Genomic DNA, 22223 nt, shown 5'->3' with positions numbered 1-22223 from the left:
TTTAGTTACCTCTATTCATTTTGCTACTTTATATTTTTTTATTCTTATTCATTTGTTTTTGGGTAATACCCAGCAGTGATCAGGGTAACTCCTGGATCTGAACTCAAGAATCATTTCTGGGGGCCGGAGAGATAGCATGGAGGTAAGACGTTTGCCTTTCATGCAGGAGGTCATCGGTTCGAATCCTGGCGCCCCATATGGTCCCCCATGCCTGCCAGGAACAATTTCTGAGCCTGGAGCCAGGAATAACCCCTGAGCACTGCCGGGTGTGACCCAAAAAACACACACACACACACACAAAAAAGAATCATTTCTGGCAGTGCTCAGGGGATCAAATGTGGTGCCAGAGATAACCCTGGGGTCAACTGTACGCAAGGCAAGCATCTTACCTACTGTACTATCTCTCCAGACCCTTGGCTACTTTATTTTTTAAATATTTCTTCCTTTATCTTTTTAATTTCAGAGGGTATGTGACTGGGTCAGAGGCAAATATAATTCTCTGAATGAAGAACACTACCAAAGGAGGAATAAATCAAAGTTTCTGCCTATCAGGCCAGGAAATCAAGCAAGAAACCCCATCCACCACCCCCTAGCTGCCTTACTTTGGGCAAACCACTAGGCTTCTCTTAGCCTCAACTTCTTCACCTGTATAATGGAAAGACACAAAGAATTTGGGCACAAACATGCAAAACATTTTAAGCAGGGAAATTAGAAGCACTAAACAGAAAAGTTAACCCACACAAATTATCTGTTATATGAATATGAAAGAAATATGCAGCATTTGGTTAATTTTTTTAGTGTGGGACATTAATCAGCTTATCATTACTGATGTATATATCAGTAATATTAGAATTAAGTATTTCTTTTACAAAAAATTATTTTCAAAAAATAATTTCAAGTAATAACAATTTCTAAACAGTAGATGTGTATAATTCTCATTAGGATTTCAAAGTTTTAGGGGGCCTCAGAAGTGAAAGAACCCACAGATCTCAGATCACTGCTCATGATATACGTCCATCCTTTTTTGAAGACTAATTTCCCTCTGCCCAGAGCATCTTCTAACCAAGGAACTTGATGTCTAGTCAAACCACATCTTATCAGCCATCAACCCTAAGACTTTCAGACAAATTTCCCAGCATTAAATGTCTGTACAGCAAATGGGATTTTGTTCTTTCAAAATAGGAATGTATCTTTATAATGTAATCTGCATTAAATGATACTAAGATCTTAGTTTTAATTTCAGCCTGTGCTACATTAACTGTATCTTTGTAAAGCATGAAAAAGAAATAAAGGTCAATAAAAACAGGAAATACAATACAACAAGCAAAAGCTCTGCCCAACTTAAAAGCAATTAAATAAAATCAATGGTGCTTTAAATAGCCAATAAATATAACTAGTTAAATTTTATAAGAAAATATCTGAGAATGTATTTAACCTTGATTACAAATTCATGAATCATTATAAAATTTAATAATTTTATACAATTCCTAATGTGTTATACTGTTCAATGAACAATACTGAAATAATTAGTCTCCAAATTAAATCTGAAAAGTCTATTATATTTTCAAATATGGATGAAATTAACATCTAATTACCTCTAATAATTACTTTTAATTATTATTTACTTAATATGAAGGCAAAAGAAACAAAAACCCATCATACCTAATCTAGGAGGAAATGAAGTTAAAGGAGCCATGACAAGTTCAACAGAAGTTAAATTCACAAAGAAATATTCTTCTAGTTCTGGTATATCATCCTGCAAAAATTATATCCATTAAATACTTATAATTGTACTATCAAAGAAACTACCTTTAATTAACTTATTTTAACTTATAAGTATACATGTAATATATGTATATTTATACATGTAAACATTAAATAATGTATAGAAAACATGAAAATGCACATAATCATAGAAAACATACAAATTTGAAAATAGAAGTTTTAAGCTTATATCTGACTGTTTAAGTTACTAGGTTGGATCACCACATGGCATTGCTATTATTAAATCAATTGCTACCTTGATTAATACATTTTAGAATCACATAAGTAAAATATTTAATAATACTTTGATATTTTGAGTTTTAAATGAGCATTAAAATGGTGTCATGAAAATTATAGGCTTCGCAATCAAGGAGCTCCATTACCAAATTCTACCGAGGTTAGGTGATTTAGGCTTCCACCATTTTCATAATAGGAGAAATAATAGCTTCCTAAGAGGATCGTAATAATAATTTAAAATAATGTGTGCAGTGTGTGTGGGCCTGAGAGAAGCTTAAGGAGTAATAACAGAATGGGAGAAGATTGGGCCGATGAGGTGGCGCTAGTGGTAAGGTGCCTGCCTTGCAAGCACTAGCCAAGGAAGGACCTTGGTTCGATCCGGCATCCTATATCGTCCCCCCAAGCCAGCGGCAATCTCTGAGCGCTTAGCCAGGAGTAACCCCTGAGCATCAAAATGGGTGTGGCCCCCCCAAAAAAGAATGGGAGAAGATATCTCAAAACACATGCTTTGCATGCCAGAGGCCCAGGTTCACTTCCTAGTCCCCTGAGCACCCGAGCACACCTAGATAAGGCTCTCAAATTAAACACAGAAGTATCAGCTATTTGCAAGAACTAATTTTAATTTACTTTTATGTTTCACTAGTGCACAAAACATAACATCAATGAAAATAAGACAAGTACTTGAAACCTGAGAACTAACCGAAAATTCCATATGTGGAATGATTAACTCTGTGCATGTGTGTTGTATATACTATTACTATTCACTTTTTGTATGTCTCTGTGACAGGGAAATGAAAAGGCATACTCCCTGAACAATCTTAGGCACTATAGGAAGCAATGAGGGTAAGGCAAATAAAAGCCGGCTCCCCGCAGAGAGTGAGCCACAGGAGCTCCAGTGAGACTTAGTTCTCGTTATACAGGTCTTCAGCCTCTTAAATTCGGATTACTCAAGATCATAAACGTGTACAATATCCTAGGAAGAAATAAGATGGAACTAAAAGTCTTATGGCTATCTAGTTATAACTTTAATATATTAATTCACATTATCAGATTTTGTGCACACAAAAGCTGGCTTGCCTCAGTTTTATCATACTTTGTGCTATATGTCACAAAGACATTATATCATCTTTTAGCTTAAGACTAAAATTCTTATATATTTTATTAGGTCATTATATAGAGTAACTAACCAAATAAAATTTACTACTTCAAAAGGCTTACACTGATTATAATTTAGGGGTGTGAGGGAATTGTTTCTTTCTTGGTTTGGGGGCCACATCTGGCAGTATTCAAGACTTATTCCTGGCTCTGCACTCAAGATCACTCCTGGAAGGCTGAGGGAATGATATGGGGTACAGGGGATCAAACCTGGGCCTTTGCTCGTTTTGTTTTGGGGCCACACCTGGTGACACTCAGGGGTCACTCCTGCTTATGTGCTCAGAAATAGCACCTGGCTCAGGCGAACATATGGGATGCTGGGGGATCTAACCATGGTCCGTCGTAGGTCAGCTAAATGCAAGGCAAATGTCCTACCACTGTGCCACCAATCCGGCCCCAAACCTGGGTCTTTTGCAAGTAAAACAAACACCTGACCCATTGTACCATTGCTCTGACCCTTAGTTTTAATATTTTCAAAGTTAAAAGAAATGCTTTTGAGAAAATACAACACTTTTTAAACAGAACTCTCAAAATACGTGGTAGTTGAAAATAATTTTTCTAAGGCTATATTGTTTCTCTCTCCCATCACTCACACATCTGCCATCTGTTACTTTCTTCATAATTATTATTTTCATAAACCTCTTCAAAATGTATTTAGATAGCTGAAATCCTGAGCCCTAAATAAAAGATTTTGTGAAAATGAAAAGAAGATTCCATGAAAGGAAAAGTTATCCAAATCACTATTTCAGTGTCCAATGTTTACTTTGTGTTTAATCACAATAATATTGTAAACTATAAGCCTTTAGTAAGTTTCTTGCTTTATCTAGATTAGCAGGTGTTATCATCACAGATTCTAGCCTACACCAAACTGCTGATTCAATTGTTTAAAACTCTAAGCCCTACTACGTGGAGTATTCACTCTGAGGCCACTGCCATCTTTCAAAGGACTGTTTTAAAGAAATCCTCTATCACAAAACATTTCTCTAATAAAAATAATAGGACACCCCTATAATTAGCATAATTAAAGGCCCTAGAATGACCATCAATTTTCATTTCCTATATTAAGGTTGAATAAAATAATAGTGAAATAGCATTAGTACATTTACCTCAAGGATAGTAATGTTGATGGCTGCTGACGTTTCCCCTTCTTCTAAAATCAAAGAGCCAACTATGAAGACAAAGTCAACATCTGGTTCAGCTAAGTTTCCTCTTGTTTGATTTTTCAGACTGAACATTCCGGGAAGCGTGATATATGTGACATTGATTGCTCCTAAGTTCGTTGGGAAAAAGATTTTACAATTGTTTATCACCTTTTAAGGATATGTTTGCCCTTATTTTTTAATTTAAAGTTTTGTTAATACTGATACACAGTGTTGCAGGCCAGCTGAGTTGGGCAACACTGCGAGGGGCTTTAGGGTTATTCGTTAGGAGGATGGGAGCAAGGAGTGGGAGAAGAGTGGGTAATCAGAGACCAAATACACTCAAGAGTAGTTGGAACTGAGTCCCGCTCTTCGCCAACTCCTCGTTCCTATCTTCCTAACAAATAACACTGAAGCCCCTCTCATTGCTGTCTGACTCAGCTGGCTTGCGACAACACAGGGTCTGAGAGATAGGAAAGGTAAATTGCCTTGTATGTACCCAAGTCCGATACAATCAAAGGAGTGATCCCTGAGCAGACCCAGGAGTAAGTCCTGAGTACCACAAGGTATGGCCCAAACCCCAAATAAATAAAATACTGATGCACAAATGATAATAAAAAATAGGTCAGATCCAATGAGTTGAGTTCTTTAATCAAATTTTGATGAACATATTTCTATATAGATTCTTTGCATTTGCAATGGTTTGTTACTGAGACTACTTTCTTCCACTATTTTGTGATATCTGCCAAATGTGTAGTGATCAGATTCCATCTGCTTTTTCTTCCCCATATCTACAATAAGGTTTCTTTGTCTTTCGGAGAACACCTATTAATATTTCTTGCAGTGATTTGTATTACTTCTTCAATTTGAGTGATACTTAACCAGATAGGACTATACTTGTTTTGATGTCTTTTTTTTTTCAGTCAGCATACAGGATGTAGGTTTGTTGAGAACTATTGGAGTTTTCTGAATCTGTGTCTTTGTCTTTATTTTCAGAATAATTAAGTTCTTTTAATTTCTCCAACTAATAATTTTCCCAATAATTTTCTTTTTTCTGCATCTGAATGCCTATGAAACAAATGTTATTCCTCTTGGTGCTGTTCTGACTATTCTATATTTATGTTTCCACTTTTTAAAATACTTTTCAGTTCTATTCTCTCTTGGTAATTTCTTCCACCTCAGGTCAAGTACACTAATTAATACCTGCCTAATTTAGTCACTGAGACCCCCTCCTGTATTTTTTATTTTAATTGCTGTATTTAAATAATTTTTTTACATATTATCATATGTTCATATTTTCTCTTTCCATGTTGGAGTTTTCTCCTATTGTTATCTCTTCTCAATTTAGTGAACATCTTTACTATTGCTACTTTGAAATCTTTATTAAGGAATTTAGAAAGCTCTGATGTGTTTGGGGTTCTTCATGGACTCTTGTCTTTATCCATTAACATTAGATGAACTAGCTACTTCCTTATTCACAAAGTCTGTGAGCTTCAGTTTGTGTTGCTCTTGACCACTGATGATAATATCTGGTTACAAGCTTACTGGTTGATGTGAGTTGTACTCCCACATTTGCAGTAGTTGGAGCCTGACAGGGCAAAGGGGTCGATATCCAGCAGGCATAATCAATAAATGAGGACCTGAAATCATGATTGTTCAGTAGCAATAGAGTATCTCATAGATCTGCACAGCTATCAAGGTGCATATTTTTGCCAGGATCTGGTAGCTAATATATTGCCAGGCTTATGCAGACTTGGGAAATACACTATGATTCAATGACGCATAATTGACAAGTCTTGTGGCCTTGCATTTATGATGTGTTTTTGGCAAAACCTATTGACCATATTTGGATGCAACTAAGTATTCAAATGATCAGAAATGGGCTCTAATGACAAAATGAGGAATGAGAGGTTTACTTAGTTACTTTTATTTTTAATTCTAGAAAGCATCAATACTAGATGTACATTCAAACAGATTATCATTAGTCAAATGTAGACTAGAAAGGAGTTGACTTTGTTTAGCCTTGATGATTAATGTCACTAGGCCCACTTTAAGTCTGAGGTCATAGAATAAAATTTGTTCTTAGGCTGTTTCTTTCTCAAATCAAAATCAAAGATGGCATATTCCTAGCAGCTAGCTAAGAGTCACATAAGTACAGCAGACCACAAGCTTAAGTCCCATTTATAAATTTTCCTTCTAAGCCCATTTAGTAAGAGTAGAAAAATATGGCTGGAGTGTTATAGAATGTCATGCTTTTGATCTGACCTCTCACTTTTCCAGGCAAGATTTTGTATAGGTCACATAATTTTAGAAATCCATTGTCTAGAGATGCAAACTTAAAAATGTGCCTCTCAAAGCGAGAGGCTGAGAAGAGAGAAGAGGGAGGACATCTGAGATAACTGGTGGGAAAAAAATGAAGGCACTGGTGCATGGTTGGTGCTTTAACAAAGTGTATCTAAAACACAACTTTGAATAACTTTGTAAATCATGATGTTTTAATAAAATTTTAATATAATATTTTTAAGTTGGTACACGCTTCCAGAACGACTGGTCTCACACTTTGCCACCTCCTTTTTTTATGATGGGTCACATTCCTTAACTTAATTGCAGGCACTGCTTCTCTTTTCATAATAGTTCTTTTCTTAGAGATGATGGGTGGATTCTCCACTGAACTTTTTCAGTGGTACCCCCACAAGATTCTTTAATTTATTCAGTTTATGGCACAGATCTGGTTATGAAAACAGAAGGGACATGACAATGCCTCATTTTTGAGGCATCTTATTAATCTTACTATTACTAGAAACAAATAGTTTTACATAATGGCTTCTTCACTTCTTCTTATAGATCATTGTCCTTTACCTTAGTGAGGCCCGCTATGAACAGACATCTTGCCTTGCCTTTGTAGTGTTCAGTTTGTCTGTGTGACTTGTTTTGGCTAAGAGGAAAAAGTACAACTAATAATATGCTAGCTCTCTAATCCTAGACCTCTAGAAGGTCTTCTGTCTTGTTTCTGCTTGCTTCTGTGTCTCTCTGCTGGTACAAGAAGAAGGATAAGAAGATTATGAAGTAGTATCTTCCCAGATCAAGCCTACCCATAGGTTGTGAATTCACACAAAGCCTATTTTTATCACATGTTAGTGAGGTTTTATAATTACAGAGAATTTGTGTGGTGGTAAATAAGGCCTTTATTTTTTAAATAATAGAGATGCCGTTAATAATTTATTATTAATGTATTGTTAATAATTGTTAATAATAAAAAAGTTAAAGTCCTGCTTGAATCAATAATGGTAAACTGTATTTGCTGCATCCTACTTGCTTCTTGTTTAGTAATAGATTTCATTTATTAATTTAAAGTATTTAAGTATTTTAAGTACTTAAAGTACTTTAAAAAGTATTTAGAAAGCTTTTGTGTGCCAGAGAAATAATTCAACAAGTAGGGTACCTGCCTTGCAAGTAGGCAATCAGGGTTTGATATCCAGCACCACTCAAGGGCCCAAAGCATGATCTGATCCCTGATCAAAGAGCCAGGAGGAAGCCCTGAACACTGCCAAATATGACTAAAAAGAAAAACCCCTAAATAAATAAGTTAAATAATTAAAATAATTTTTCCTGAAAACCGTATTTATTCTAGAATAATACAAACCTAAAGATCCAAATTCTCTGTTGATGAAAAGCTGAATTGTTGTGTTAGCCTCTTGCAGTAAGACAAATCTTGATGGAAGAGCAAAATTGAAAACTCCATGTGGTTCATCACTGGCTTCTATAGTCAGGACAGCTGCATATCCTTGAGCATCAAGTAGGGCAATTCCTGCTGGTGGAACTCCTAAAAAATGACAGGAACCACACAAAAATGGAACTACAATTCACATTAAATTCTAAATACTTTAAGTATATCATAGCTCTCTAAAGCATATTAATCAGAAAATGTTCCATTATGTTCATTCTATCACAGAAGTCAGGTTGATAACACAAACTACATTTTAGTTTTGTTAGAAAATAATGAATTTTTGTATTAAACATTGCAATTATTTATTGCTACTGGTAATCTGAATTACATAATTGAAATAGAAACCAAAAAAACTAGCAAAGTAATTTACTCAAAAATTATTCCAGATGTATTATGTATTAATTGATCCAAAATACAAACTACTCTTCTAATATAAAACTAATTTCAGAAATTCTATCTTGGAAAAATATTTTAACCCATAAAAAAACAATTAACTAACCTTCGATTTTTTTCCATAGCTTAAAAATAAAAATAGTACCATTCTCAGCTAATGTTCTTAATAAACATTTTATTGGACAGATGTCACTTACTGTAGATTTTTTTAAATTAATATACATCTAATAGTTACAGAATGGGCAATTACATTTTTATGAACATAATACCAGAAATAATATAATATTGCACATAGTAAAACCAACTTCAATTCCCTGCTTTCCATAAAATGCTTTGAACCCATCAGGGTTAAATTAAAATAAAATAAAATAAAATAAAATCCCTGAACAAAGAGCCAGAAATAGCATTGAGCAGACTCAGGCATGACTCCAAAACTAAAATAATAACAACAACAACCTAAAATAATCTAGGTACCTTTATTAGCACAGTAGGAAGTTTATCAGTTTCATAAAATTTAATCCTGAATTACCTTGTGTCCTGATATCACTGAGAATGACTTGGTAAACTTCTTTCTCCTCAGGAATAGTGTCGTCCAACAAATGCACAAATATTGTTTCATTCAATGATCCCTAGGGAAAAAAATAAATAAATCATTTTATTGTCACTGGACAAAAAACTCCTTTTGCTGTGTTGCAATATAAATTTTGTATCCAAATATATTTCAATGTAAAGAGTTCTGTAAATATTTACAAAAGTAATTAAACTCTTAATTACAGAACAAAAACAGAGAGGTAAAGACATAGAGGTGGGCATCAAGAGGAAGCAGATGGGAATAGTTAGAGGTAGAAGTCGAAGACCTGAGCTATATCAGTGGTGTAGAGAGTGGAATAGCTCTATATCCAAACCACAGAGTCAACTTCATTGAAAACAGGATATCCAAACCAGAATAACAAAACAATAAAGTTCTTTTTAAGGAGGCAGGCTGTGGAGTGGGAAGGTACCTAGGGACACTGGTGGTAGGGCTGGTGTTGGAATATTGTATGCCTGAAATTCAATTCATGGCATCCTCAAAAACATAATTTTTAAACGAATTCAATAAAAGCACTGATTTAAGAAAACCAAGACTAAAGTAGATTGGTTCTCATGTGGATTATTTGAATGTGGCATTAATGAATATAAGTTGTAGGCTACAAATAATGCAAAACTATTGACAATTTTAGAGAGAGCAGTAACTTTATGGAATTTCTATGATAGTGGTTCACAGGAAGTAATGAAGCCTAGAACATGTGACAGTGTTGTATGAAAACAAGTTACTGTAGACTCTAGTGGCCCAACTTACTAAGATAGTGGAAATGCCAAGTAAAAATGCACCATGATCAACTGTTATTGAGATAGTGGAAATGCCAAGAAAAAGAACGTTATCAACTAAGAATTTATTATAAATTGAGTGTCAAGTAGGTAAATGATTACATTATAATAAAATTTTACTGATTTTCTACCCCCAAAACGTTGGGGCTTTTTTGGGGGGGAGATTTTGTTTTTGAGTCACACCCAGCAGCACTCAGGGGTTACTCCTGGCTCTATGCTCAGAAATTGCTCTTGGCAGGCTCGGGGGACCATATGGGACACCAGGATTCGAACTTACGACCTTTTGTATTAAAGGCAAACACCTTACCTCCATGCTATCTCTCTGGCCCCCAAAATGTTGTTTTTTAAAGTGATTTCCCACAGAGCACCTCCTTTCAAGCTACCAGTCTCTAAAAGTGATCTTAAAGTATAATGTGAACAGTATTAAAAAAAAACATATACTTGTTGTCATCATGGTTTCAAAGCTCTGAAATAGTCAGGAGTAAAATAAAATAAAGCATTCTATCTCCAGAATCACATAGGTGTACCAACAGAAGTCAGAAAAGAAAAAAGAGAGCTTAGCTCAAATACAAAAAAAAAAAAAAAAATAAAAATCTACCTTAAAAGAAAACATGTTGCTTTTGGTCTTCCTAAAAAATGTATTATCATCAGTTATGTCAACTATGTAATGCATTTTCTTTAAATAAATTAAATTTAAAAAAGTACACCCCCTCACCAGTGCAACCTTCCCACCACCAATACCCCCAACTCTCTCCTTCCCCACCCCCTGCCTATCTGAGCATCACCAGCTGTGGCCCAAAAACCAAAATAAATAAATAAATTGGCTTCTGAAAAAAAATCTATCAATGTGGAAAAAGAACTACACTTTTAAGCCTTTGAAATTACTTGAACAATTTCTTACTTTATTTTTCTATGAAACTATCAATAATCACCATTACATCTTCATAAAATAATCAGTTTTGCCATTTTTCTTATTGTGCTTGTTTTCTTTATATAGCACTGCAGTGGTTTATTTTTTTTAGCAGTGTTACCTCAGGAAAGAAGAGTTCTCCAGTAAAGTTAACAAAACTGAGATCAAGGTTTTTCCCAATAACTTTCCAGCTAACAGTAACATTTCCTCGACCTGGAGGTGTTCTTGTTACATGGAATTGTAAAATTTCTCCTGCAATAGAAATGTAAACATTGAAAAATGCTTAATGGATAATTAATATTTGAACTCAACAAAACCCATATTCCAAACATGCAATCATTATACTACTCTTACAAAAAACATTACAAAGCTCTTGTTTTGTTTCCAAAAGTTTTATACATGCTTATAGCTTGTTAATACCATAATTTCACTTCTAAATACTTTCACTTCATAGAACTTCAAGAAGTTAAAAAATAGCTAAATTATGATAATTACATAAAGCACATGCTAAAATGAAAGCACAAAATTGGATACACTCCAAAGCATGCAACAGAACATAAAGCTCCATAAATTAAGGAAAATAATAAAAATCTTCATGGTTAAGCTAGTAATAACACAAATTCTTCCTTCACTTTGCAAAATGACACAAACTCCTTACACTGATTTGCAATGTGATTTTACACAATGCATGCATATAAATGCTTGCAAATACCTGAAAATCACATTTTTAATTGTAACTTACATATACCATCAATGATTTTGTTTTATAAAAAGAAATACAAAGGAAAGGTGTCAAATCTGAACACTAACCTAACTTCGCCAAAGTTACAGTTAATGTACTTCAGTTACAGATGATAAACTTCCTAATAATTGTGAGATATTTTAGTTTATCCAGGAGTATTATGCTTACACATAATTTGTAAAATAAGGAAATATCACCCATTTTTAATTGTTAAAAGTAGAAAGTTCAAGACAATGAATGATGAAAATATGCTCAATTCAAAGCATTGAATGGTGACATACAAAGTTCAGATATTCTAATAAAGAGCTGGAAGTGGGTGGATAGCACAAGAGTTAGGAGAGCAAGCTTGCACCAAACAGTGCTTGGATCTCTGGTACCACATAGCTCAGGAGCACTGTCCAATAGAGCTAATGGCTCTCTTAGCACTTGTGTGTACAGCCCTCCTGTCCCTTGACTATACTGGGTTGGTCCAGGAGGTCCTGGGCACCAAAGAACTGGAATATCACCACATTCTTGGGCTGAAACCCTGCCCCAACTATTACCAAAAATAGTTCCTAAACCCCCTGAACAATGCTTGGAAGGCCTCCTATACAATAAAAGAGATACTAACGAATGGCATCACTAATGAAAGTTTTATTATGAAATGATGTCTAATAGAAATTATAAGAACACATCCTTATGCAAATTCTGTAACATGGACATATATTTGAGACCAGGCATATTCATTAAAAATCATTTTTCTTAGTTATACAGGTAAGTAAATGATTCTGACACTTTAGCAACCAGAATGAAAATAATAAAATCATAACTACCCTTTTCAAATACTTTTGAAGTACTGCAATTTTTTCTAAAGATAATAAAACTAAACAAACATTAAAATAAAACAATGTTCCCAACATATCATAAGTTTATAGTCATATTTTATTTCCAATCACTAAAATAATGGTAAATATTTGATATTTAAATATTTAAAATTATATAGATAAATATGTCAATATTTGAATGTTGATAAAAATCTTGATTGTCATAATGAAAATTGTTACAATTAGTTACTTTATAAAGACTGACTATAAAAAGGGGCAAAATCACCAGGAAGTTCTCTAAATCAAATTTCCTCAACACTCCAATGTCATCTTAATTATTTTATTACCAATAAAGGCTTATTTTTGTCATGATGTATCACTGATTACATAGGTACACTACACTCTCTTGGATTTTTTTACACTTATATTAGAAATCGTAGTCTCCAAATATGAGATATAACTGAGACTATGCAACTAATTACAATTGCCAAAATATAGTTAAAATTTTTAACTTGTGTAATTTCTATGGAAAAAATCTTTCTACTATAAAACATGGAATTTCCTATCGCATAAAATACAGAATTTCTCATGGAGGAGCTCTGTGAAAGGCAAACTCCTAATCTGCTATACATATATATTATACAGTTCTCATTTTTTTTTTTTGTTTTTGGTTTTGTGGCCACACCCAGCAATGCTCAAGAATACCTCCTGACTTTACACTCAGGAATTACTCCTGATGGTCCTTGGGGGGACCATATAAGATGCAAGAATAGAATCTAGGTCAGCCATGGGCAAAGCAAGTGCTGTACTATCATCCCAGCCCATACTTCTCAATCTTAAAGAAGTAAGCTATGAGTTATTGTTTCTTTTATTTTGTTTTATTAACCGTTATCTAACATAGATTGACAGTTTTTCCCAATACAATAAAATGAATGACTAAATAAAATGAAAGAGCAAAGTTTTTTAAAAACTCATATAACATATGAATCCAAAGATAATCACTTTTGAATCTCACTGTAAGATAAAATTATCATAAAAGTTTCTGGAAAAGTTTGTTTCAGATTCCAAAGTTCTCACAAACCAGAATACCAAATAGCATCAATTTGGGGCCCAGTGGGCATCTTCTGAAACCCCTCAATGTCCTTTCATTCTGTCATTCTTGGGTTTTTGGCTTCCCATAACATATTTTTGTAATTCCTAATCAAGTATCACTTTTTTCTAGGTTAGTTTGTTTTGTTTTGTTTTGGAACTATAATTTTATTGGTTGCCCAAGAGAGTGAAAAAGATATTGATCATTTTCTTCTGGCAACTAATGAACATTCAATCTTTTTGTAGTTTATTCTCACCATTATAGCAGTCTTCCTTGTTTCACATAGCTCTCTCCTTTACAGCTTGTATTTTTCCTCTAACCATAAAGCATTTGTGAATTTTTGAAGTGCAATTATTGACCCTAAAATATAATTTCTATATCTAATCTCAATACAAAGGTTCCCAAAATCATCAGCCCTACCACCTCCTTAGAAAAAAATCACTCAGCACACCCTAAAAAACAACCCTAACCTGGTTGTTATCTTAAGTAAACAACCAGAAAGTGCCTCCTATTATTATAATTATACCCAGGGTTACTCTTTCATTACTGAAAGGTGAAGTGCCTGTGTTAGGAAAGACTTAGAGACTCAATTTCTCTCATTTCTTTCCTATACATTCACACTACTACTCAAATTAATGATTCTTCCAATTGACATGAATTGAAATATTTACTTAAAGATCCTGAACGGTCAGATTTTGCAGCAGATGTTTTCTAGCAAAAGAGTCTCATTTCACTAGGATCCAAATAATAGCATTGGCTTTGGATTCAGATATCACTGTGCTCAACTTTTACTATAAAAAACTGTGAGTCTATATAAAATTAATTTTTTTTTGTTTTTTGGCTCACACCTGGCAGTGCTCAGGAGTTACTCCTGGCTCTACTAGGCTCAGAAATGGCTCATGGCAGGCTCGGGGGACCATATGGGATGCCGGGATTCAAACCACCATCCTTCTGCATGCAAGGCAAACGCTTTACCTCCATTCTATCTCTCCGAGTCCAAAATTAAATTTTCTTAAGAAAAATATCTATTTACATCAGAGGACTGTTGTTAAAATTAAGCAAAATAGAGGAGGGTAAGATAACTCTGTTGAGTGCCTGCTTTACACATTGGACACCCATGTTTGATCCTTGGGATCACAGTATCTCCAAAACAGAGTTGGGAGTAAACCAGAGTACTGTTGAGTGTGGTCTAACATCCCTGCCCTTAAAACACACAAAATTAAATGAAATAACTTATGTTAAGTGTCCAGAAAAAAATAATAAAACACTAAAGTTATTGTTATTTTTAATATTGACTTCTATTTACTGTTTATATCATGACTTTTTCCCTGTACTACACTACAAGTAAATGTTGAGAGTTGATCATCTATCTTTATATTGCACTTATGGCAGTGAGCATGTTAGTCAATTTTATTCACTACTTTCATGATGATATCAAATTCTATACCGTTAATGAAAGAAAGAAAACAGTTCTGAAAAATGCCTTACATATTTCTATTAAGAAGGTAAATAAATTTGCAAGTTGGGAGAAAGATGAAAGTTAATGAACGCAAAAATGCATTCATTTTCCAACACAGTTGTTAAGTAGCTATATGACCTTCTCAAGCCATTTAATTTGCTTCTATCTATATTTCCTAACCTGTAAAATAGAAGTCTAAATGCATGCTTTATATATTTTTATTTCTTAACTCACTGAAATACAAATATAATTTTAAATGCAAAGTATAGTGAAACACTACAAATGTTTTATTTCAATGAGAGTATTTGAAGACAAAAACATTATCATGTTTTAAACAAACAAAAATAACATATGCATAGCCATAAATGTAACAGAAGAAAAGGTATTTAATATTTCTTCTAGTTTGGCACTTTTATTATAAAATACATAACAAATAATATACAATCCAGGCTAAAAAACGTACTGATTAAAAGCTACAAGTTGTTTTTAATAGAAAGACAATCTCTACTGTGTGAATGCCAATTGCTATCATTGGTTGCATGTCAGGAACCGTACTAACATGTTACATTTATTTGTTCATTTAATCAGGACTAAGAAGTCTACAAAGTAAGTAATGTTTCTCATCATGTAACTAATGAGAAAGTTGTGCTTCCCATGCATGATTATTATCCTTAAAATCACAGAAGTGGAGAATGTTAGCTAGAACACAATAGCAATTTGCAAGTCTCTTAAATCTAGAGTAATTATAATACAGCCTGTTTCAAATAAGGGTCAAACACACAGTCATACACAATTCAATAAAATAAAAGGAAAAAGCCCATCAATTACTTTCAAAGACTAACACAAAAAATAATGTCCATGGAAAAAAGAATTAATGTACTCAACAAATAAAGGAACCCACCTTCATGACCTATGATAGATCTCGATGATGTCTGAAAGCTAACAATGCCTGCCACATTATCATTGGCCAAAATATTCACTTTAACAGTGTCAGAGCTGGGCAAAACTCTACTTCCACCTTCAGTGTATACCAAACGAACTATGATGCTTTCATCATCCTCTGGCTCAGAATCATCCAAAATAGTTAAAATGGCTATCTTTTTTGTTTCTCCTATAATAATATAATGGAATAATAAAAATTAATGTAGGAAGAGCATACACAAATGAAATTTTAAAATAACCCAAATAACTTCAATTATTGGAAAAAAGTAAAAATATCTAGATGAATTGCAATAATTATAACCAATAACTGCTATTCTAAACAAATGTATGTTGACTCACATACCCTCCCAAATATTAATAACTGAGAAAATTCATTAATAATGCAGGATTCACATTATGAAGAAATATTGTGAAGGGCATTCTAGATTATGAAATAGTTGAAGGGTAGAATTATTTGAAAGAATTCTGGTTTTAATATCCAGTCTTTGCCCTTGAACAATGGACTAGCTAGGTTAAGAGCTTCTCAATCATCTTCTGTCTAGATAAAGCTGTGTGTACTCTCATTCTCATTCTGGCAATTCTACTGAGTGATTTTCATCAGGCAATCAAATCAATACTGAAAAACCAGGAACACTTGAGTTAGTGGTCACAATGAGAAAAAAGAGAGAGAGAGAAAATTCAGAGCGAAAGAACCAACCTGAATAATATGATTATGGAGAACTAGATAGGATGTCAGCAACAAATACTTGTTTGTAGAATGTGGATCAGTGAAGGCAAGGAGTGAAAAATTCAGTATAAAAACATACCAACAAAGGCTGTATGATTAGCCATTTCAATTTGACTTAGGATCTCCTAGTATATTAAATACAATGACTACCCGAAAAACAACTACTGCTTAGGATGCTCAGCCTGTGGTATCCCATATCTAATTCCTTTGAAATAAGGGGAAAGTTTATCAATTAATAAACCTGAATTAAAAACCTGAATACACATCCTATCAAAAGTGTTATAACCCAATTTTTTCAAAATTGTTTACTAGTAAAGAACCATAATAAATATATTTAAACCATTTTAAAATTTTAGCCTATATTATTAGATGATGCAAAGATAAATTCTATATACTTCAATACCCCAAATTTCTATCTCCCAAAAATGAGTAATTAAAAAATTAGGTGGTCTTAGAAGACAGGTGAAAAGAGGGAGTGCATGTAAAGGTTATACATATAATCCCCAGAATTGTAATGTCCAGACATTACCAAAAGTGTTCCCCAAATTCCACCAGGTGAGAGTCTGAAAAAAAAATCAGTGAAGCAGGTAATAGTTTACAAATATACTGAGTTGTTAGACTATATTCCTGAAAATTATAATAATATTGTGAACAATGCTATTTTAATATGGAAACCTAGGAAGTCACCAAATTATATATTGCTTATGCTTGAAAAATATCACTTAAGGTTTTTCCTGACTTGTCTACTAGTCATTTTACAGTTATATCTCTATCTACTAATGCTTCTCCCTATAAGTTTGATTGCATACAGATGGTCCATTCTTTTAACTTCTCTTACTGAACTAGAAGTTGCAGTAGTATTGACTCTCTTTGGCCTAAAGGCACTGACATCATCAGACAGAGGTAAAATATACACATCCCTAAAAGTCTTCTCTTTTTAATAAAAGTAAAAATACACATATGTAGGGCCATGTCAGCATACATGTCATCTCAACAATTTTAAAAGGCCAACTAACGTGGAACTGTTTTCAAAATTATATTACAATAGTCCATATTACATAGGAAAAGGGGTTGTTGTTTCTTTTTACTATTCCTTTTGAGTTTTTTGGCTTTTGGAAGTACCGGTCCAAACTCCTAGTTCTGCACTCAGAGATCATTCCTAGCAGGGCTCAGTGGTTGATGCAAGTTACCAAGGATCAAATCCATATTGACCCTGTGGAAGCAAAGTGCCCTACACCCTGTAACAGCTCTTTGCCTCCAAATTCTTATAAGCATTGTCAGAAAAATTAAATCACTTTTTCATGAGTAACAAAACACCATTCAGAATCATCACTCACCTTCAGCAAAAGTCAGAATATCTCCAGCACCAATAAAATCTAAACCTTCAATAGCTGTTCCACCAACAATACGCCACTCAACTGTCACCTGACCTAAGCTTCCCCCAGTCCTGTGGATCATCAGCTCCACTGTGCTTTCGGGTTGTTCCTGAACTTCAACATATAAGCCATCTTCTGATGTATTGGGACTTATACTGTAGATAATAAATACTCCAAAGGCATCACCATTTAATGCTATGACAACTGTAGAAGTATTTGGCTCGCCTATGGTTGGCTGGTTGTTAAAATTGACAGTGAAATTCATAAGGTTAACTTCAAGAAGAGAAATCAGGAAACTCTCATCCATTTCTGGAAAATTATCTGGAAGAACAGAGACTGTGAGATTTGCAAATTCTTCACCTTCCTGCATTATGGCCCACTGCCTTGTAACAGGCTCATAGTCATTGCCAGCCACAGCCTGACTGCTAAAAAGAGACACTGCCCTGGTCATGTTTTTCCTATAGGTCCAGAAGTCTGAGTTGTTTAATGTTGGGCTGATCCATAATGTCATCCAAAAACACAGTAGCCCCTCAGGAGCATCTAAAAGTGAAAATGCCAAACATGCATGCTCCTTGAGACACAAAGCAGCACACTCATTCTGGGCTTCCCTCGTTGCAGACACATTCACCCAAGTTCTCCAGCGTGGGTCAGGTGCCCCTTGAATTGGTGATTCATAGAAGGACAGTAAATCTTGACCTTCCTCTACTGCAAGAGTCACTACATCAATATCAGAAGTATTGTAGAACAACAACAGTCGACCAAAGTGCCCTCCGCTAAAAATGTGGAGTGATAAAAGACAGGTTAAAGCACTCAAAGAAATCTGAATCACAGAGTAAAAAAATGCTGGTGGTGTGCTTCAATTTATATATACCCATATATATAAAATACTACTGAAAACCAAAAATGTTTTAATTATACACTTTAACATTTTGCTTTTCTTGTAAGGAAATCTTGCTGATCTCATAAGTAATTTATATCATAAACAAAGTTATGTAACTATTTAGAAAGCATGCAAATCATATCCAATTGAGAATTACCAAACAGAAAAATAATTTACATAACTAGATTTCATTCTTAACAATGATAATAACAAAACCACATTTTGAAGAAATGCAATTTCTTGCCACAAAGTCCTAAGACCTCATAATATTTTATTTTAATTTCTGAAGGGGCTTAGTGAACTGCATTTTATGTCATAATACAAATGCATAAAAAATTACACTTCATTAAGTGTACCAGTGTTCTTTAAGTTTTAAGTTCTTTAAATTTTAATTTAAAGAAATATAGAACAAAACATTTTTAGGTTAGAAAGCCCAATTACAATCCATATCACTATAAGTTTGGTTTTAAAAAATCTGATTCCTTATCTTAACAGATATATTCAAGTAACATATTATAGTAGCTATAAAATAACTTCTGTTATAAAAAAAAACACCAAAATTAAACATTTGTAGTGCAAGATATCCTTTCTCTCTACCGCATATTCCCATCATTCCCACAGATGCAAGTAGCCATCTCAAGTACCTTCGCCTGACAGTTATGTTAGCACAGGAACTTCTCTCCAGAGGCTCTTGAACTCGGTAAACAGACTGAACAAAGGCTACTGTACCATAAGGGTTATCATTGGCAGGAATAATAATGTTTGCCACTCCATCTACCCCAACAGTACCTCCACCAGAGGCATCAGTTAGTTGCACTTGGATAACCTAAAAATACAGTGAAAAATTCCTTAACAGATCCCAGTTCTGAAATTACAATAAAAATGATGCAGAAAAATAAAACATCCTAACAAAGACAACAAAATGGTATGTAATATAAACACATTCAAAGTATTCTCCATTAAATAAACAAATCCACCATGTAACAAAAAGAAACCCAACATCAACTTTAATAACAAAGTGCTTACATAAGAAATAGGACTGTTTTAAGTTCTCATTATAGTTACATAATCTTAAAAATCCATTTTAATCCTGCAAGTTGAGTTTACTAGTAAATAAGCTTTTTGCCATTTACTTTGTATTTACAGAAAACTTTATAGATAATTTCAGTAATACTTAATATATTATGTCTCACATTGTTTTAAATTAAAATTCTTAAAATTAAAAAATAAGACCACCTAAATATATGAAAGAAAATGTTTTATATGTATTAATATCTAGTAACTTATAAGTGAATGACTTAATTAGCATTCAAATAAAATATTATGAATTTATATATAATAAATAATCTTCAAAAACCAAAAAATTTTATGTAGTTCAGAAAGATATACAGTAGGTAAGGTGCTTGCCTTGTAAGCAGCTATCCTGGATTTGATCATAGATCCACAAATGATCCTCAAGGCCATGAGAAATGGCCTTTGAGTTTAGAGCCAGGAGCCAGTAGTAAGCGTTGAGCACTGAAGAATGTGTGAAAGTGTTCCCCCAACCCCCAAAAAGTAATTTTATAAAATCTAGTTTTAAAAATACTGAATTTCATATAATTCTTTCAGCCTATATATGGATTAAGTCTATTTTATCTGTTGACCATGAAAAATAAATCTAGACATAAACTTATTATAGTATTATCATATAATAAATTCTCAAAATTGTTGAATAAATGAACTAATACATGGAAACAAATCTGCATTTGAAACTGACTCATACTCAAGTCATACCAGAGACTGGACACAAACATATTGAGTTAATATTGGATAATAGTGTAAAACTCATGACAGTTGTATATATACTAATTGATTTAACCAAATGTTGAAAAGTACAATTGTCTACAAAAATCTGACTAATAAACTGTTATGCGTATTAACACCTATTTGTTTTTACTGTTTGTAAAATCACTTTCACATTACCATATTTGAAATTCTTTCAGAAATAATCTGCTTGCCCTTTTCTATAAATGTCACAATAACAACCATCTGTTCTAGTTACTTTAAGACAAAGACGATTCAGAGTGTCATTCTATACTAGCCATTCCTCTCACCTCTTCAATCTCCGGAACGTCGTCAGCCAGGACCTCTAACAACAAGGTTTGAATGGTTTCCCCAGGGGCAAATGTCACATTACCTGAGACAACTCGCAGGTCGCCAGTAGCAAGCTGTCCATTAATGGTGGCAACCCACTGAACAGTAACATTGCCGAGTGTCCCAGAATTTCGAATTATTGGCAGGTTTACCATCACTGAGCTATACTCAGGTTCCTCTACTATAAGTTTAGTGATCTGAAAACCTAAAGGGCAAAGCAGAATTAATATCAAAACAAAATGAAACAAAAACAACATAAAGCCAATGAATTCTCAGCCTAGATAGCTACTTTTCTACACAAGTATCTAAGCAGCTTGATGCCACAAAATCAGAGTATCATTGCTCAAGTCTGACAATTTTCTGTAATTTTTCCATTATGATAGAAGCAGAAAACATAGGCTAAGATGCCCATAGGAGTAGAATAGATTCCAATAAGGATTGAAATGGGTCTAGTGAGGTCTGTTGTTAACTGTAAAATCAAAGGAGCAGCTATTTCCATGACTAATGCAATTAAGAAAAGACGTTCCACATTGCTAGCCTTTCCTGTTTATCAGGAAGACCAGAGGCCCAGAAATCCAGATTTCTGTATAATTTTTCAATTAATTTTTTTCAAGAAATGGCCAAGATTTGCAAAATGCTGGTAGGAGCAGGATCTACTCCAAATCCTGAATGCCTGTGACTCTCATATTTGCACTGAGATTGATTTCTCTTTTAAAAATATAGTCATTAATCACTGCTTATCTATATGTATGCAAATCTAGATAATATAGTAGTAATAGTACATCACAAAATTAAACATTCAAAGTAATTTTGACTCTCCAAAATATATGTCTGATTTATACCTGAGGTCTCCAATTTTTTTTTCTACACCATTATCATCCTTTTTCAAAACCAAAGACTCAGAATTGAATTAGAAATTTGCTTTCTTTAAGTAATTAAATAAAATGAGCACCCAATTGCACTGAGGCACTCTAAAGCAGGGGTCTCAAACTCAATTTACCTGGGGGCCACAGGAGGCAAAGTCAGGGTGAGGCAGGGCCGCATAAGGGATTTCACAAAAAAAAAAAAAGTCCTCAATCATCATTATTAACAGTCTTAATTATTTCTTCTGAACATGAATGGAACATTGAGTGAAGATCATGAACAGTTCTTCTGAACATGGCATCTTTTGCCTATTCCTTGCTGCCAGAAACTTGACAGCGCTTCTTCTCACAAATCTGAACCACATTTGGCTTTAGAGAGGAAGCAGTTGAAACCCTCAGTATGGCTTGAAGATGATCATCATTATGTCTAGACCAGTACTTTGACTTACTGAAGTTCAATGTGGAGAATAACTTTTCACACAAATATGTGCTCCCAAAAAAGCACATGGTGTACT

The 22223-nt window shown here is 33.9% G+C and overlaps 1 protein-coding gene across 1 annotated transcript in view; it reads right to left on the bottom strand.

Moving 5' to 3' along the window:
• Positions 1-22223, bottom strand: part of ADGRV1 (adhesion G protein-coupled receptor V1) — a 322278-nt gene that overhangs the window by 213919 nt on the left and 86136 nt on the right. The window contains 9 exon segments of the mRNA XM_049769107.1: positions 1663-1756; positions 4263-4426; positions 7939-8118; positions 8945-9044; positions 10815-10945; positions 15689-15898; positions 17794-18605; positions 19357-19538; positions 20806-21050. Coding sequence (XP_049625064.1) covers positions 1663-1756; positions 4263-4426; positions 7939-8118; positions 8945-9044; positions 10815-10945; positions 15689-15898; positions 17794-18605; positions 19357-19538; positions 20806-21050 — 2118 coding nt within the window.

The sequence above is a fragment of the Suncus etruscus genome, chromosome 2 (assembly GCF_024139225.1).
Source record: "Suncus etruscus isolate mSunEtr1 chromosome 2, mSunEtr1.pri.cur, whole genome shotgun sequence".
In the NCBI taxonomy this organism is placed as follows: domain Eukaryota; kingdom Metazoa; phylum Chordata; class Mammalia; order Eulipotyphla; family Soricidae; genus Suncus; species Suncus etruscus.
The sequence above is the reverse complement of the archived record's forward strand: the minus strand, read 5'-3'. Positions and strand labels throughout refer to the sequence as shown.